At 62.5% G+C, this 18,248-nt stretch overlaps 1 protein-coding gene across 2 annotated transcripts; it reads right to left on the reverse strand.

The window, feature by feature from the left end:
* Positions 1-4,364: 4,364 nt before the first annotated feature.
* Positions 4,365-17,081, reverse strand: DNMT3L (DNA methyltransferase 3 like). 2 transcript variants are annotated; one of them, XM_047099115.1, is made up of 11 exons: positions 16,967-17,081; positions 16,745-16,789; positions 16,129-16,208; positions 15,834-15,946; positions 15,033-15,204; positions 12,900-12,987; positions 11,721-11,809; positions 9,131-9,206; positions 8,665-8,804; positions 6,395-6,486; positions 4,365-4,530 (listed from the first exon to the last, which is right to left on the reverse strand). In XM_047099115.1, exons 1-11 carry the CDS (start codon positions 17,079-17,081, stop codon positions 4,365-4,367), a joined length of 1,176 nt encoding a protein of 391 aa, XP_046955071.1. The 2 variants fall into 2 exon arrangements, with proteins under 2 accessions (XP_046955071.1, XP_046955070.1); XM_047099114.1 differs by having other exon boundaries at positions 4,365-4,526; positions 6,382-6,486.
* Between the last annotated feature and the right edge of the window lie 1,167 nt (positions 17,082-18,248).

An 18,248-nucleotide genomic window follows, 5' to 3' on the forward strand; every position in this document is an offset into this window, starting at 1 on the left:
GCCTCTGGGAAATTGGGTGGAGGGCGTACCCAGGCCAAGCGGGGCCGCCCTCCGTTTTAGCCGGGGAGCCAGGGCCAGGGGGCTAGGCCAGGGCTCCATTCACGTGTCCGGAGAGGGCCCGGGCCGTCCGAACTCGGCGTGTGGCGGCGTCGTGAAGGGGGCGGGAGATGGGGGCCCGCAGGAAAGGTAAGATACGGCTGGGAGAGCAGGGTGTGGGCGTGAATCAAATCCTAGCGAGGTCTCAGGACGCTTCCTATTCCCGGAACCAGAACGCCAGGGCCATATTCTGCGCGCAGCCGGGCACGCTTGGGGGAAGGGCACCGGCTCAGACCCAGCGGGTCCGGAAGGGGACACGACGCGGGTGGCCTTGCTGCCCCTTGGGTTGGCAGCGACTGGCAGCGGAGGGCCCGCGGGTGCGGAGGGAGAGCGCGGGACGGGAGCAACTCCACCTCCCGGCCCTCGCGGGTCCAGCCCCGCCCACAAGCGCCGGGGTTCCCTCTGATTGGGCGGGGGACGGGCTACGCTGCACTGATTGGCTAGCGCCTGGGTTGCGCTCCACCTCCGGAAGCTCCCCGGGGAGCCCGCTCCGCGGGTCTGGTTGACCCCCCCCCCCCCACCCAGTGCGATCGCCGCCGGAGTCGCAGGCGAGGGGAAGGAAGGTGCCCAGTCGGGTGGGCCCCGGAAACGCAGGCCCTCGATGCAGCCCGGGCAGTGCCCCACGGCAGCGGGGAGGCGGGGGGAGGGGGCTTGCAGGGGCTAATCTGCAGAGCTGAGGGGTGCTGTGGCTGGTGGGGAGGCACCAGGTTCTGCTTTCTGAGCAGCGCCCCCACCCCTCGCCGCAGACCCCAGAAGGTCAAGTGCTGCTGCCAGGCCAGCCAAGAATGGGGACTCGGACCAAGGAAGCGCTGTTTGTTGAGCAGGTAGAGGAGTGTCAGGGAGAGCAGCAGCTGGGTGGGAAGGGACATCCGTGCAGGACCCGGGTCTGGGGGAAGTGGCACACCCAAGACCAGTCTCAGGGACCTCAGCCTGATGAGTGCATGTTGGATTCAGGAGCTGTGTGACCTGAGACAAGTTAGTTAACTCCTCTGTGCCTGCCTTTTCTCATCTGCGGAGTGGAGACAGTTACAACACCTTCCTCAGAAAAGCAGCTGACTTAATACGTGGCTATTGTGAGCGGATACACATAAAACATTCACACCAATACTGGCACGAGGATTTTAAGACCAGTGGAAAAACAGAACATTCCTCTGAAGGCTTCCTGCAGTGGAGGAAAGGTTTCCCTTTCTTCCCCTTGACAGTGACCCTGTTTCTCAGGCGGTCAGAGAGTGGAGAGAGAGAACATCCAGGCCTCCCTGGGCACCAAGCAGCAGTTGTATTCGTGCTGGGAATTGGAAGGCCTAGGAGCAGACTGCGCTTCGCTGCTGGAGACCCGGGCTTCCTGTCAGCTGTCCTGAGCAGCTCCCTTGGCGTCTGGCACAGCGCCTTGCTGTTGACATGTGGGCGTCCCTGGTCCCAGAGAGCCCACCCTTCTAGTGCGTGTGCCAGTTTCCTGGGCGAGCCGTAACGAACCACCAAAACTTGGCGTCTTAAAACAACAGAAATGTATTCTCTCAAAGTTCTGGAGGCTGGAGGTCTGGAATCAGAGCTCCTTTGGGGACTTGACATGAGACTACTTCCCATGTCCTCTGCTCTTGATGGCCCCAGGCTCCCGCGGCTTGCAGCTGCTTCTCTGTCTCCAGGGTCATGACCTTCTCCTCTGTATGAGGTCAAGTCTCCCTCTGCCTCCCCCCATAAGAACCTTTGTGATCACATTTAGCTCCCCCCCCCCAGTAATTCCCGACAGCCTCCCCATCTCGATTTCACAATGTCAGCTACATTTTTTTTTTGCCATATAAGGTGACATTCACAGGCTGCAGGGAGTAGGACAGGGAAATCTTTTGGGATCTGTGGGTGGGATTAAATACTTGGAGAATTTTGAGGTATTTGAGGATCGACAGTGTTCTGCTGTTTGAGCAGCTCTGGGCCCCTACTTGGGAGCAGTCCGATAGAAAGCACACACCAGGGGCGCCTGGGGGGCTCGGTGGGTTGAGCGTCCCACTTCAGCTCAGGTCATGACCTCCGGGTTGGGGGTTCGAGCCCCGCGTCGGGCTCTGTGCTGACAGCTCGGAGCCTGGAGCCTGCTTCCGATTCTGTGTCTCCCTCTCTCCCTGCAACTCCCCCACTCACACTCTGTCTCTCTCTCTCTCTCAAAAATAAATACACATTAAAAAATTAAAAAGGAAAGAAAAAGAAAGTGGACACTAACACATTGGCCCCACAGCACTGGTTCCCTGGGGTGGAAGCAGCCTGGGGTCGGCCCCTCCCCACCCTCCTATCCCCCCCACCCCCGTCACCTCACCCTGTCCACACAGTTGTGATGAGCTCACATTTTTGTCAGACTGGCCCCAGAACTTGACCTACCAGGAAGGTCCTACCTGTGCTTGTATGATGTGGTCTCCACTCCCCACCTTTTCTGGGGCTCCTGTGGCCTCCGTTCCATTACAGATCATGCTAAATTAGCCCCTGGACCCAAGACCTGTGACATCAAAGCCCAGCATTGTCCTCCCGTCCACCCAGGAGAGAAGGTTCCTAGGGATTCCGTGAAGGCCTCTGAATTAATCAGGGCTCTCTAGAGAAACGGAACCCACGGGATGTGCCTATATATACAGAGGGAAACTTACTTCAAGGAAGGGGCTCATGGGATCATGGAGGCTTGGTAAGTCTACAATTTGGGGGTGCGCTGGCTGGCCAGAGACCCGGGGAGGAGTGGAGCCCGCGGGCGGCCTGCTGAAGAATTCCCTGCTCGGAGGAGGTCAGCTGGCTCTAGTTGGCCTTCGGTGGACCGGTAGAGGCCCGCGCGTCAGTCTGATCGGGCTGCCATAACACACTATCATATACCGAATGGCTTCTAAAGGGCCGGAACGTGTTGCTCACGGTTCTGGAGACGGGAAGTCGGAGGGCAGGAGGCCTGCAGGGTCGCGTGAGAGCCCTCTTCCTCATCACACACTTTCAGTGCAGCGTCGACTGGCAGAAGGGGCGAGGGGGCCCTCTGGGGCCTCGTGGATGAGGGCGCTGGTCCCATTTTGGAGTCCCCTGCCGAAGGCCCCATGTCCCAACACCATCTCGGGGGTTAGGATTTCAACATGTAAATCTTGGGGAGACACAGACCTTCATCCCGTAGCACCCACCCGCATTATGGAGGGCAGTCTCCTTTACTCCAAGCCCACCAATTTAAATGTCAATTTCATCCAAAAAACACCTTCACAGAAGCGTCCTGAATAACGTTTGAACAAGTTATCTGGGCCCCGTGGCCCAGCCAAGTCGAAACATAAAATTAACCATTACAACTTCTATTCTCCTTCAAGGTTTTTTGTTTTTTTTTTTTTTTTTTTTTTTTTTTTTTATCTTGAGAAGGCCCAATTTTAACGCCACTTTTCTTCCGCAAAGCGTGGGCCCCGAGGCTCCCCTCACCCCAGTTGCGACGCGCAGGATAAGTTGGGTCTGTTTAATTAAGTCTACCTCACTTTGGGGGAGTTTCTGGCTAATCTGGAAAGGTCCCTTTAGGATTCATTACATGTGATTTGAAGCCAGCTTGAGTCGGTGCTCTGTAACACGTCTGTCCTCACCGGGGCCCGTGGCGAGCGGGAATCCCACTTCCTACGGGCAATTGCCTCTGGTTTAAGGAGCACCCGTGGGCTGCAGGCCTCGAACGGGGATCGGACCTTGGCCTCTGTGCTGTCCATTCAGCTCTTTCTCCCTTTGTTTACCAACCGTCCTAGTCTACGCTTTGCAAGGGTTTGGGATGTTTGGTGCGGCTATAATCGGGGGGAGCGGTATTCACTCTCAGCCGGCGGCAGTCACGCACCCACAGGGGCCACATGTGCACAGGGGACACGGGCCACACCCACCATGACAACCTGTCCTGCCTATCTTCCTCACACACACTCCCACGTCCTACGGGATAAAAGAAAGGCTATCCTTGCACATAAAAACACCAGAATATGACCAGTAGCAACCACAGTGAATATATTTGTAACGTCTCAACCGGCACACACAAACGTTTTCAGCAACAAATATGCTTCATAACGTCAGGGTCTTGTCCAAGGTTAGAGGCTCAGAATGTCGCCCCCATGAGAAAGGGCGGGGCCGGGCCGGGCCCTGCATCACCGCACCGAGCGGGAGGTGCCTCTGTCTGAGGCCACCTTGGGAAATCCAAAGTCAGCCAAATAAAATAATAGTTTGAAGAGAGAGAAAAAAGAAACAATGCAAGGAAAGTTGCCCGTTTCTAGGAAGACTTTTTTTTTTTTCATGGTAAAATGAATCATTTATAAAGAGGAAGTGAGCCCTGTTGAAAAACACTTAAAATATTCTCTCAGGGGGAGAAAACAATTCTTCACCAGCTTGGCTGGCCCCTGGGCGGGGGGCTTCATTCTCCGCCTGTCCTGAGCCAGCGAGGACAATGCCTCTTGGGAAACCAGGGCAGAATGCTTGCTGCAAAGGAGAGAAGGAGGCTCATTACCAACCCGGGCCCCGCACAGGCTCCCCGGGGGTGGAGGTGGCGGCACCGTGAGTGGGGCGCACGGGCTCCCACCGGATTATCCAGAGGCCTCGGAGATAGACATCCTTGGAAGCCCCCACCCATCTTCCGTAAGCTTTCCAGCCAGTGTAGAATGACAAGCAGTCCTTGGACAGCAGGGGACCAGATGGCCCCTCTGGGGAGCAGCCGGAGCCCCGGGCCCAGCTCGGCAGTCCACTCTCAGTGTGAAGAGCCACCGTGGAGAGAACCCGCGCACAAGAAGGGGCGGGACTGCGCGGCCAAGGTTGGCCAGACTGCGCCGTGTATCACTCCCAAGGACTTCCTATACCCGAGACCCAGGACGGCACCGCGCATGTCCCCTGACGGTGCCGTGGCCCCCAGTGCTGGGGGCCCTGTGTGTGGGGCAGGTGCATGGGGAGATCACGTGCACCCTGGCCTGCGATTTGATGTCGCCCGTGGGACTCAAGTCTTCACGGACTTGGTGCCCAGCACCCACACCAGGGTCGGGGGACATCACTGGGTTTACGTCGGGGATGAAGGCCACAGATGAGGCGGCAGAAACACACGGCGCCCATCCCAGCACCCTCCCCAAATGCCTCCCCGGGGGGCAGGCCTACTGCCTGAGGGATGACCGTGGCCGTGGCCGTGGCCATCCACAGGCAGCTGCCAACCGTCTCAGCTCAATGCTTCCACTTTCAGCGAGCGTGAGGCTCTGTCCTCGCTACTGAGACATGAGCCTGGAGGCAAAGGCCCACGTGAAGACGCTGTTTCCAGCTTTATTCTGGGAACCAGGCGCCTGCAGCGGCAGAACTCCGGGCGGGGGAAGAGGGAGGAGGGCAGGGAGAGGAGGAGGCCTGACGCTCAACGCTTCCGAAGACACGGGGAAAGCTGCTTCGCTCCGCTCCACTGAACACGGAGCCTGGGTGTGGGCCTGGCACACGCCAAGCCTTGGCACGTCCTGCCACGAGCACACGCCACACTGCAAGCTGGGGAATGCTGGACATGGTGGGGGGGGGGGCATAGGAGTTTCCAGAAACTCTCTGTCAGAAGCAGAAGGCGTGGCTTAGCTCAGATGCCGTCAACACCGGCTCACCACAGGGCAGGTACCGCATGGTGTGGGCTGTGGGGGAGGGAGGCGGCCGTGTCCTCAGGGGCTCTGGGGCACATTGTGTGGGTGAGGACGGATGAGCGAGGGCGGGTGTCCGAGGAGCAGAAAGCTATCCAGGGCAGGGGGCAGGGGGCGTGGGGGGGGGGGCTGGATGCTCACGAGAATGAATGGTCCCAGGAATGTTCTGGCAACGGAGAAGGGCCCAAGGCCTGGTGTGTTTGAGTGGTTCGTACAGGCCAGAAATGCACTGTGAATGAGCTTGTGTGAGCGTGACAGTGTGTGTGAGCCTGTGTGTGTGAATGAGTGTGAGCACGTGGGTGGGAGTGGGTGTGCATGTGTGCAGGGCAGGGCAGGGCAGAGCTCCAGAAGGCTGGGTGGTTTCCAGGGCCAGGTGACGGGTATCCGGGAGTTGACTTTCTTCTCAGGACCCAGGGAGGCCCTGCAAAGTCCTGAGGGGACAGCCTCAGGCAGCCTTGATGCAAGAGGCTGGGGAAAGGTCCCCAAAGTGGGAGCGGGCATTCCTGACCTGGATCAAGCCCAGAATCTGGCGGAAAAGAGGCACACCGGACACAGCCCCTGACCTGGGCACGGAGGCTGCCCGGGCATGGCTCCGTCTAGAAAACTCCGTGTTCCCAGACTTCGCTGATGCCGGGCCGGCGTCCCCACCCCCACTGCAAGCGCCCCAGGGCCCTGGGACGCGCCGGGAGCACCTTCTCACGGCCGGGACGTTGCTCCACACGTGCACCGCGTTCACGTTCTGGATGGTTCTGCCGCAGATGTCCTGGATGGTCACGGGGTCGGCCTGGGGGAGGGAGACTTGGGCTGTGGCTCGGCGTGACCCGGGCAATGACCTCTGCCCCTCACGGTGCCCCCAGGCCTCAGCCACCTTTCTAGACAGACTGCGGCTGTCAGTCACCACTGCTGACGTCTCGCATCTGATTTCCTAGAAATCACCTTCTGCGGGAAAGAGGCTGAGACATCGCTGGGAAACCTTTACCAGCAGACCTTCCAGTCCCAGAGGTCACGTGGGCAGGGCTTCCCCATGGGCTCCAGCTCGGAGGTGAACTTCCCTGAAGGATAAAGGGGTCCTTTATCTTTGAGCCAACAGCCTTTCTGCCTCAGGAAGATAAGAGGCTTTGCTGGCAACGAAGGGTTTTCTAGAAAAGTGCCGGTGTTTCAGGAGCCAAGCGGGCTGCCTGGACCCTAGAGGGCCCTGGAAGGGGAGGGGCGGGAGGGAGACGGACCTTCCGCCAGTGGGAGGGGGAGAGGCTAGAGGAGACACTGAGACAAGAAGCCCCCTGGCCCCTGACGCCCAACGCAAGGTAGGCTGACCCCACTCACATGGACCCAGGGAGCCTACAGAGTCCCATGTGCACCGTTCCCGCCCGCCCCCCACCCGTGGACACCCCAGCCTCCTCCTGGACCCAGACACCTCGCCGGGAGAGAGACAGCAGCTAGCCCGGCACTCGCCAGAGCCGAAGGAGACCGAATGTCTAGATCTTCTCTGCCTTCAGCAGGAACGACGTTCCACAGCGAGACGGGAGCCGTCACAGGAAATGTGGGACGCTCCCTTTCTGGCCCTCCTGATTTGGGACCAGTTGTGACCTCCCAAACGTGTGTGCAAAGCCATCCAAAGGCAGGATTTTTGATGGGCTCTACGCGTGCGGATAACTGGCGTCCGGGTTTGGAACCTGCACCTCGTGGCTGGACCCGCTATCACTTCTCTTAGATTTTTTTTTTTTGTTTTTTTTTGATAAATGACTCAGGATTCAAACCTCATCCTGGCAGCTTCTAGGGGGGCATGTTGCTATTTTAAAGAATGGGAACGTTTTGCTCAGCCCTGTGAAAATGACTTTTAAAACTAACTCACAGGGGGCGCCTGGGGGCTCAGTCGGTTGAGCGTCCGACTTCGGCTCGGGTCACGATCTCACGGTCTGTGGGTTCGAGCCCCACGTCGGGCTCTGTGCCGACAGCTCAGAGCCTGGAGCCTGCTTCGGATTCTGTGTCTCCCTCTCTCTCTGCCCCTCCCCCGCGTCAAAAATAAATAAACATTTAAAAAACATTTTTTTAATAAAAACAACTATAATTCACAGATTGTACTCTAGGAGAACGTAAGGTGCGGTGACGCATGGGCAGAAACACAGCGAGACTGCACGGGACAGCCTGACCCTGTGGGCCCTGCGTCCCTGCAGGGGTCTAGGGGCTGGGACAGCCCGACTGGGCAGGTGGGCGCAGCAGCGAATACACCACAACTTGGCCCAGCAGTGTCACTTCTGGGACCGTCCCACGGGTGTCCCCATACACGCCCCGCAGCTCGGTCTTATCAGACCGCAAGACTACAGCGGCCCCATTCCCACTAGGGAACAGATCAAATACGTTTTTTACGTCCAAAGTAAAACCGCCCAGAACAGGCCCATCCAGGGTGGTCGCTAAGTGACTCAAACCCGGGGTGGGCGTCCGCACACCTGCGTGCAGGGGCAAGCACCGTCCCCGGGCGACAGGACTGGCGAGGGGGACGGGCGGGGCGGGCAGCGAGGAGACTTTCTGCCGTGACTCTGTGAGCATCTCAGCATGAGGGAGACTTCCCGAGAGGGGGGCGTCAGGCCCCACCGGGGGCTGCCCCATGGGGGGGCCATGCGGCCGGGGCCCTGAGCCAGTCAGCCCCGGGCGGCTGCTCTCGTGGTCAGGATTCGGGTCGGTGGAGAGAAGACACAAGGCTGTCGGTGCCCCAGAGGTACAGTGCGTGTGATGTGTGTGTGGTGTGCGAGACGTGCGTGTGTTCAAAGGAAGAGCCCCATGCTGGCCTGTCCTGAAGTGTGGGAGCAGCGTGTGGGGCACGCCGACCAAGGCCACCTTGAAGGGTCTGTGCCCCAGGGGCGCGGTGACCCCCGCGAACCGGGTGAAAAGGAGGCTCAGGGGCCGGGCTCCGAGGAAGCCGGCCTGTCCCGGGGAGGCCCCCGGACCGCAGCGCGGCACGTACCTCCAGGAAGCGAGTGGCTATGGTCCGGTCCTCTTGGGTCAGCACCAGATTGTCCACGAACATCCAGAAGAAGGGCTGCTGGCAGGCCGGCCAGGGCCTCGCGTACTGCAGGACGCGGTGGAACTGGAGCAGGTACCACACTGGGGGAGGGGCGTCCGGGTGCGTGTGGGCTCTGCCCGTGGGGTCTCGGCAGAGGGGCGCGGGGGTGACTGCCCGGACCCGGCGCCCGCCTCTCCCCGGGGCAAGCCTGTCCCCGCCAGAGCGGCTGAGCCTCAAGGGCCCGGGTCCCCCCCATTATGAGGGGACAGGGCAGTGAAAACGGCGTGGGGAGCGCACGTGCGCGTCCTCCCGCAAATGACCCCACTCGGAGCACCTGCTACAGGGACGCAGAGCACCGAGGGCGGGGCATGCAAACGGGTCTGGGGACCAGACGGCCAGGGAACGCCCGCAGACCGCGGTCTCTTACCCGGAGGATGGTCACAGGCGTGGCCGACGGGGGGCGTGGAGCCGTACACGAGGTCGAACGGGCCCCATCCTTCCACCTGCAGGACACGGGCACACAGAAGGCAGGTGGGGACGGCCTGTCCTGGCAGGTGGCTCCCGGGCACCAAGCGGCCCCCACCGCAGCAGGCACCTGTGCGCCCAGGTGAGTGGCTCGCGATGAGGCCGAGCCCCCACAGCGCCCTGGCGGGAGCAGTGACACCCCCCAGGTCACAGCCGCCACTGGCCTCAGGGACGCACGGAGCCCGGCCTCTGTCACCCGAGGGGAGGCCAGCCCCCCGCAGGGCACTTGGAACGTGAGGCGAGCCCTTGGTGCCAGGCGCTGGCCTCATAGACCCGCCCCTGGGAAGGCTGGCACGCCGACCCCGGGATTCACACGCATTCCCAGCGCTTTGCCGGAAAGCGTATGACGTGCGCCTGACGTGACAGCCGGGAGCGGACAGCGGGGCCACAGCCTTCCCTGACCATCCACAGTCAGCCAGTCACTGCGGACGGGGGGAGGAGGCCGCCCCTCCAACCGTGCCTGAGCCAACGAGGATGCTCCGGAACCACAGTGGCCCACGTGCCCCTCTCCTGCAGGACCCGAGGGACTCCCGTTAATGACAATCGTAGCCCCCGTCTTTCTACTAAAGGAACATTAACAGAGACCCAGGTGCTGGACCGCTGGTTTTCTGACGGGTCCTGCCCCAGGGCAGACCCCCTTCCCCGGGCCGTCCCCCAGACCGTGTAACCAGAGCCCGCATCCCTCGGTGAGCCCCCGAGCCTGTGTCTCCTCCGGCACCTTCCCGTGTCCCTGATAGCTACTGGGGGCGTCTGGGCACCGGCCTCCGTCACGGCCTAGTGACCGGAGCAAAGGTGCTGTCCAGGCAGGGCGGTCGGGGAGGGGCGCAAGGAGGCGAGCACGGGCGGGCGGTCCCAGACCAGCACGCCCACAGTCACCCATCCGCTGACCCCCAGTACGTGCTGCCGTGAAGCAGCTCACGGAGAAGACACCGGAGTCTTGGAGGGAACACGCGGTCCCCCCCCCAAGCTGCCTGCCCCCCACTCCGGGCTGGAACAGAAACCCATGGCCAGGAGCAGGTGGGAGCCGGCCACCCCCCGTCTCTAGGAGGGGCTGCAAGGGCACAGCCCGTGTCACAGGCCTCGTGGAAAGAGGTGAGGTCAGGAGGCGTGGTGTGGGGGCGCTCAGAGATGCTGCCCGCACCTGAGTCGTGATTACTGTGGTAACGGGTGTCACTCAAGGGTGTCCCTCACGAGTGTCACTCACGACTGTCACTCACTGCTACAGAAAACAGGTTTCCAGTGTCACGACCAGAAATAGAGGTCCCACATTGCTGTCATAGGGGGTGTGACGTGTTCCTATTGCTAAAAGAGGCCATGTTATCGCTGAGAAAACAGGGGCCCCGTTTTGTTGTGGATGACAGCGGGTGCCCATTGCTGTCGGCAGTGGGCCTCTCTAAGGAAGACGGGGTGTCTGGGAGCCACAGCTGGCGTGCAGGGCGGTGCCCTGGTGTCCCCTGCAGCCCACAGGGAGGCCCGTGTCACCATCACGTTCCACACCCTGCCTTGCCCCGTGAGGGCGGACTCTGGTCCCGGGGGCGGGGGAGGAGGCAGGATGGGCGTGCCTGCAGGACAGATTCTGGAAATGGTCGGTCGTCTCAAGGGGTCGGGGTGAGGGCAGCGTGTGGGATCTTGGATGAGGCCCATGGTGATGAAGTTTAAGGTCATGAGGTCCAGGTGTGCCCTGTCCCACGAGGAGACCTGTCCTCGGGGCCTCCGGGCAGGGGAGCCTCCGGTGGGACGAGGCTGTGGGGCTTCTCCAGGCATGGCCAGAGGGGGGCGCTAGCCCCCTGGACCACAGGCTCCCAGGCCCCACGGGGAGCAGAGAGGTGAGTCCCTGGCTGGCCCCTGGCAGAACAGAACCCCCACGTCGGCCCCCTCCTGTGGCCCCTTCCACGGCCAGCACTCCTGGCCCCAGACCCTCTGCCCACAGTTGGTGGCTCTCAGGACGATGGGCTCTAATCCTCTCTCCTGGGCCCAGAGACCGAAGGACCGGGTCCTCCTGTCCCGGGACCACCAGGAGGAGGCTCCCCAGACCCTTGCCATCCATCGCCAAGGGCTCCTGGCCCAGCTGGATGCCAGTGAGTCACTTTTTAGGCACTTCCTCCAAGGTCACTGTCCGGGACAGCAGGAAACAGCCTTCAAGGGAACCAGAACATTCCAGGCTGTGTTTGGAGAATGCCCCCAAACAGTGACTGGCTGTTCAGTTCACGATTTTATCTGAAGGGGCGGGTGGCGTTTCATCCCGTCTGTGTTGGGATCGGGCCCCTGGATGACAACCACAAGAACCGGGGTTCTGGCCCATCGCTCTGGGCCGTGGGCGGCGTGGGGGCCGTGGAAACACCCCTCTCGCCTCCCCCACTGCCTGCGGGGCGCCGGTTCCTGCGGGCCCCCCACGCACACCCTGGCTCGGGGACCCCGACCCCCGCAGCACCCGCGGGGGTTTTGCACGTGTGCCCTCATCTTGGCATCTGGAGGCACCCCACGGTACTTACGTCCCTCCTCACTACGTCGGTGGTGTCATCTAAGTGTTTCAGTCTTCCTGGGTCAGAACCAGGTTCCAAGAAGCCCAAACTCGTTAGTTCTGCGTGGGGAGAAATAGGGCTCAGAAGGGTGGCGTCGACGTTGGCCCCACACAGACCCGAAGGCCGAGGGTTGATTAGACAACATGTCTCTGTCTTAATGAGCAAACTCTGTCTTTTCAAGGACAGGGCACCGGCAGGAAGGATGAAGTTTCCATTCGCTACCCGCTAAGCAGCCAACTCCGCTGAGTATGGATTTAAGAAAGTCAAGCAATTGGTTGCAAAACCAGGCCTTCGTGGGCTGCTGTGTCGTGCTCTGGGTTAGGAAATCCGCCAGGCCGTGGTGTCCACGCTCAGGTCACCCAGCCTGGCCGTGTGACCCGGCGGGCGTGACCTGTGGGCTCCCCGTCACAGCCTCGGAGAGTCCTCGGCCTGGGGGCGGGAAGGCGAGTTCAGAAAGGACCTTACAAACGGGAGTAAGGGACGCATGGTCCGGGTGGGGAGATGCAGGCCGGGGTGGCCTGGGGTCGTGACTCCTGCGCCCCTTCAGCCGGCAGGCTTTGCCCCCCATGTGTCGCGGACACCCCGTCGGCAGCACAGGTGCACGCGGGGCCGCTGTGACCACAGTTTGCGAGGCTCGCGGTGGCACAGTGCAGGAGGTGGGGCACGTCCTGATTCTATCTGGCCAGAGACTAAGGAGTGTTTTCATGGATTCTTAGGTCTGCTGGGCCCAGAAGCATCCACAGGATTTCCAAGGCACCAGCAAGTGGGGGTCCGAGAAGGGCCCGGGGGTGGGGGTGGGCAGGACAAGGCTGGGACGCATCACGTGGCCGGCCTGGGCAGGCTGGGACATTTGGGTAGAGGGAGGGGCAGGGAGCCCTGCGGGTGGTCAGGTGTGTGGGGTGGCCACGGGCAGGGCCTGGCCTGGACTGCTGCCCTCTGCACGGAGCCTGGGCCCCGCAGCTCTGCTTGGTGGCATCTCGCATCCATACTTGCTTCCTGCACTTTCTGTCCTGTCGGCAATTCTGAAGGAGTGAGCTCCCGCTGCTCTCGTGTCCTTCCCTTCCTGCCAGCTGCCTGAACACACCGGGTTCCCCGCGGACCTCCCTGGGGGCAGACCGTCGCGGTCCGGCGTGACCTCACTGCACTCACCGTTCCTGATGTCCCCAAACAGGGACAGCACCCGGACCGGCTCCCTCTTCCACACGGACACCGTTTTGTAGGTCTCCAGCGTGTTCTCCTATTGAAAGAAAACGCAGTTCTCACCGTGGCCCGGTTGCAGAGCCCGTGAGGCCCAGGGAAAATTCTTTCTGCCCCAGCAGAGGCAATTCCCCACCAGGGGAGACACCCCTGAACGCGCCTTCAAGGCAGGCTGGCCCCCCCAGGCCGGGGTCTCTGGCCCTGACCCCCGCCGGGCCATTTCTAGCACAGGAAAGGCAGGTGCAAGGGGCTTTTCCTGATCGCAGAGGAAGAAAATTCGATCCCAAGAGGAAGCACTTCCTCTGGATTTCTTGGGGGATCCTGCATATGGACAGCAGGGGGATCCCCCGACTGTCCTTCCTCAGTGTGGGCCCCGAGGTGCCTGGTGGCCCTCACGGCTGCCCGCTGAGGACAAAGGACCCGAAAGCCGATGGGTAACCCCCACCCACCCCTTCCAAGACGCCCACTTGTAAAAGAAGCACCCCAGACCCCCCGCCCCCAGGAACGTGCACTGGCCGGGCCGGAGTGGGAGACCCCGAGCCACGTGGGGAAGGGCCTGTCTGTGGCTGGAGCCCACGGGCTGGGGGGCTGGTGAGTTTGCAGGTGGGCGTGAGGAGGGCAGCTGGTCCAGCACAGGTGCGGCTCTGATGGGCACTGGGGGGGCGTCCTGGTCCCCTCTGCTGTGACTGTCGGCGGGGGGCTCCTTCCTCTCCTCTCTCCCCCCAGCACTGGGGCATTAAGGACACTTGTGAACACGAAAGGAAACTTCCTGCAACTGGGGAGCACGGCCCCTCCTGGGATGCACCCCACCCATAGAGAGGAAAAAAAGCACCACCAGGCTGCGTCTCCTTTTCTGAAAAGCACCATAAACACACTTCAGCCACGGGCCCACGCCGTCCAGCCTCAGGGCCTGTGCCTGGAGGCCAGCAAGTCCCCAGAACTCTGGTGGCCGAGGACCCGGGAAGGGTGGGGGGTGGGGGGGGCAGTCCTGGCTCCAGGAGAGAGGGGCGCCCATGGAGGTGGGGAGGTGCCCCAGGGTCGGCACACACCCCCTTCCAGCGCCCCCCGCCCCTCCAGTGAGAGCCGGCACGGGCACACCCAGGGCCCGGACGGCCCTCTCCCCCCACCTGCTCCCACCAAACAGCCAGAGGCTGAGGGAGAGAGTGAGGCTGAGGGGGAGGGAGAGGCAGAGGTGGGGGCAGGAGGCTGAGAGGCCCAAGGGGATCCCTAGTTCTGCAGACCTATGTGTGGACCCCACGCCGCACCCGCTTACCCAGGGTGGTCCCTCTCGAGCCTTAGTTTCCCGGGGCTGCCGTAACAGCGAATATAAACCGTGCCACAAAACCACTACCGCATTTCTATGTGGACACCAGAAGTCCCAGGTCCAGGTGTGGCGGGTCTGGCTCCCTCTGGGGGCTCGCGGGGAGGGTCCTCCTGCCTCCCCCGAGCATCCCCTGTGCTGCTCGCAGTCCTGGGCTGGACTCCAGCCCCTCTCGCAGTGTCGTGTGGCCAGCCTCCCCCCGGATGTCTCCATCCCCCTCCGCTTTCCCTCTGACACCTGTCCTCCTGCCTCACGCCATCCAGGAAGACCTCATCTGCAAAGGCCCTGGTTCCAGCATCAGCCACATTCACGGGTACCGGGTGTTAGGTCTTGGGGGACATACTGCAACCCGCTTTGATGAGCCCATAGGTCCGGCCTGGCTCACGGCTCCTGGCCTCCCACAGGAGGTCCCGCAGCTGTGCTCCGTTCCGTGCCCCGAGCCCGTGCCCCACATCTGTGCCTCAACTCCACGCCCATCCTGCCCTCCGACTGGGTGTTTGCCCCCACGTGCCGGACCTGGAGGCACGCCTGTGCCGGGTCCGTCCCCTGCCAGGTCCCCCTTCCCCCGCTCGGGAGCAGCAAAACTGCCAGGCCAGAGTCGTTTCCACACACCAGACCCCGCGGAGCCGGGACCGGAGAGGAAAACGAGAAGCGCGCGTCTGCTTGGAAGCCGGGGCTCCGTCATCGCAGGTGTCAGCGCAGGCGGGCATCCTGAGGACACTGACGGTCGCCCGCCCCCGCCCCCCGCCCCCGCCGCCCCTCACCGACTCGCCGTCGCAGAAGGCCTTCAGCCAGCCCCTCCACTTCTTGCGACGCCGCAGGAGGCCGCTGCGGGGAAAGGGCAGACACAGGAAGCACACCCAGTTGCTCACGGCCTGGACTCTCCCCGAGGTCCCGGGGCCCACCAGGGTGTCCACGCACTCGAAGCAGTAGCACCTGGAGCCAAACAGAACGTCACAGCGACCGAAGGGACATCCGCTGGCCGCCAGGCAGGGGGACGAGGGACGGGAGCCGCCCTCAGGCCGACGGGCACCGGGCGGGGGCGAGGGGGAGCCGTCACCCCGAAAGGGGGTCCAGCCCGTCTCAGGGACCTCGAGGGGCAGGCAGGAAGGAGCCATCTGCCGTCGGTGAGGTGGGGGGCCGCCCGTCTTCCCCACCTCCAGAGCCTGCGGGAAGTCGGGGTCAAGGACGCCAGCTGGGGGGCGGGGGGGCAGATTTGGGAGGAGGGAGATTAAGTACCACGGACCTGGAGCTCCACGGGGAACTGCCCCCGCCCGGCCCCTGCCTGTGACCACCAGCCCTCGCGTCCCCGTCCCCACTGAGGGCGCCGCCCATCCTGGCGGTGAGGATAATAAAGACAAAACTCAGGAACACAAATCTCTCGATGCCCCGCCTCCCACGTGTGAAGGCTCTACACCGAACAAAATATCTGGGATGAAAACGGGAAGCTCGGGGGGAACTCGTCTTGGGGGGACGTCCTCCACACTCTGGGACGAGGAGCCCGAGGACGGAGATGCCTGGGCGGTGGGTGGTGGCACCTGCCCCGGGGCTGCCCCCAGGCTCACCGGGTACAGTCGGGGTTCTCACAGATGAGCAGCGTGTCCCCGGAGCAGCAGACGGAGCAGTAGGACTGGTACCCGTCATCGTCATACAGGAACAGGCGGCCCAGGAACTTGTCCTTGGCAAGGGGCAGAGCCTGGCCGGTGCCTCCTCAGTTCCCCGGGCTCCCCGCCTCCCAGCCTGCTTCCACTGCCCCAGCCTCCCCCCTCCCCACCTCCCCAGGCTCCCTGCCTCCCAGCCTCCCCCCTGTCCTGCCGCCCCAGCCTCCCAGCCTCCCAGCCACCCCACCACCCCGCTTACCTTGCACGGAGCGCACATCCCTCCCTCAAACAAAGGGTGCTGCGTGTGCACCTGGAAACTTCCACAGCAGATGCAGATGTCTAAGGTGGGCACCCACAGTGCACCGCGCGTCACGACACCAGCAAACAGAGCAAGAGGGTTAGGAATAAATGTAACAAAGGGAGAGCAGGCCCCGAAGGATGAAAACCACAGAACGCTGTGGACAGAAATGAAAGATCTAAAGAAGTGGGCGGGTACCTTGGGTAAAGGTCAGAAGACACCGCAGTTGGAAGGCCAGGCCTCCCCAGAGGGCCCCCAGACCCCTCTCAAAATCCCCAATGTTTTGGTTTTTTTTTTTTTTTTTTTTTTTGGCAAAAATTGACGAACTGATCCTGAACTGCGTGTGGAAACCCAAGGAATCCACAACAGGCAAATCCACAGGGAAAGAAAGTGGTTGCAAAGGGGAGGCAGCAGCAGGGGTGGGGAGGGACTGTTAACGGGAACAGTGTCTCTCTCAAGGGTGTTGAAAGGCCCTAAAACTGGCTGCACAGCTCTAAATATGTGGGAGACACCAGGGTGGGGTCCCCGCGCCTGAGTCTTTCCAGAGCTGCTCCCCCTCGGCTGGGCAAGGGCTCACCTTCTATGTTCCTCTCGTTGACCTTGACTTCATATGCAATGAGCTCTGAAAAGGGAACAAAAGGGGATCCTTCCCTCTCCTGCTTTTTCTAATGTAAACCTGGCCCAGAAGTGATGTCAGAGGAGTGGAGGGGGCTCGTGAATGAGGTGTGGCTATTCCGGGAGCCTGGGGCCTCAGACACTGCCAGGCCTGGGGCTGACCTCCTAAGGGAAGACACCTCACCTCTGCTGGGCCCTGGGGAGGCGGGGGATGACGGCTCTGAAGGCTCACTGGAGCCCAGCAGGATGGTGTCCGTGTGGCGCTCTGCCTCTGGCTCCGGGACTGGGGCCACCGCCATGGAGACCCACGGGCAAACGGGACGCGTACAAACAGAGGGGGAAAATGGCCTGTCGGCTGCTGCCCGGAGCCCCTGGCCCCAGCTCAGGCCCCGCCCGCCTCCTTTGGTGACACCTTTCCCTCTGGACCCAGGGGACCCGGGACACGGGGCCAGGAGGACCTATGGTGAGCGCCGATCTGGACGGGGGCTCAGTGTGTTCCCCGCGGCGTCCCTCCCTGCCCAGGCCCCTGCCACAGTGGTGGGCTAGGTGGGTTTCTCCCCACAAAGGGGGAGGACAGGGGGCCTTGGGAGGGGTGGGTCCCTCGGACACCCCCATGCTCTCTCCTCCCACGGTGTCCCCCAGACCACAGCTGGTGGTCTCCCCAGAGGCCACCCTGCATGAGGCCCGGAGGAGCAGAGAGGGCTTACAGGAGCTCCCCTCTGGCGGGTCAGGGTCTGAGCCGTCCAGGGTCTCCACGCTCAGGGTCCCTTGCGGGGACAGGGCCATGAACGCAGGGAAAGGGGCTCCCCAGAAAGCAGCAGGAGACAGGTGGGATGGAAGGACTGGGGGCCACAGGTACAGGACCTGCAGAGGAGCACTGTCGGGGGGAGCGGGGGCGCGCAAGGTTGCCACGTGACGTGCGGGGGCGGGGAGGCGCGGGGGAGGGGCGAGAAAGCCCTCATTGTCAGGGGGTGAAGGGTGCGGGCTCATGGGGGGGCAGGGGGTTGTTCCTGCCGGATGGGGGTTGGGGGCCCAGTGAGGGAGGGTGGGGGGAGGGACTCAGGGGCGGGGTTTAGAGGGCTTGGTGCTCCCGGGCTGGGGTGGAGGCGGGGCTCCAGCGGGAGGACGCAGGACAGGCAAAACTCAGGGCGAGGAAGATCTGTGCACGCTAGGTAGCCCGTGGGGGGAGTGGTGTCCAGAGTAGGGGTGAGGAAAAAGGAGGCAGAGGGCATTTACTGCAGGTGGGACGGGCCCGGGGACACCCGATGGGTGGCCGTGGTCGGAGGGGCTCATTTGGGCCCTTCTGGGGATGGCGCAGGGGCTGTGCCCAGAGGCAGGGGACCACCTGGCAGCGGCTGCCCCTCAGGACGGTTATGGTGCTGGGCAGAAGTTGGGGAAACACCTGGGGAGGGGGCGTCACTCCCTTTCTCCCAGTTTGGGTGTGGGCCTGGTGACGACTTCCCCGT

This window comes from Lynx rufus, unplaced genomic scaffold, assembly GCF_022079265.1.
Source record: "Lynx rufus isolate CCGP_SWC_20201006 ecotype Redwood Valley unplaced genomic scaffold, mLynRuf1.p SCAF_5, whole genome shotgun sequence".
In the NCBI taxonomy this organism is placed as follows: Eukaryota; Metazoa; Chordata; class Mammalia; order Carnivora; family Felidae; genus Lynx; species Lynx rufus.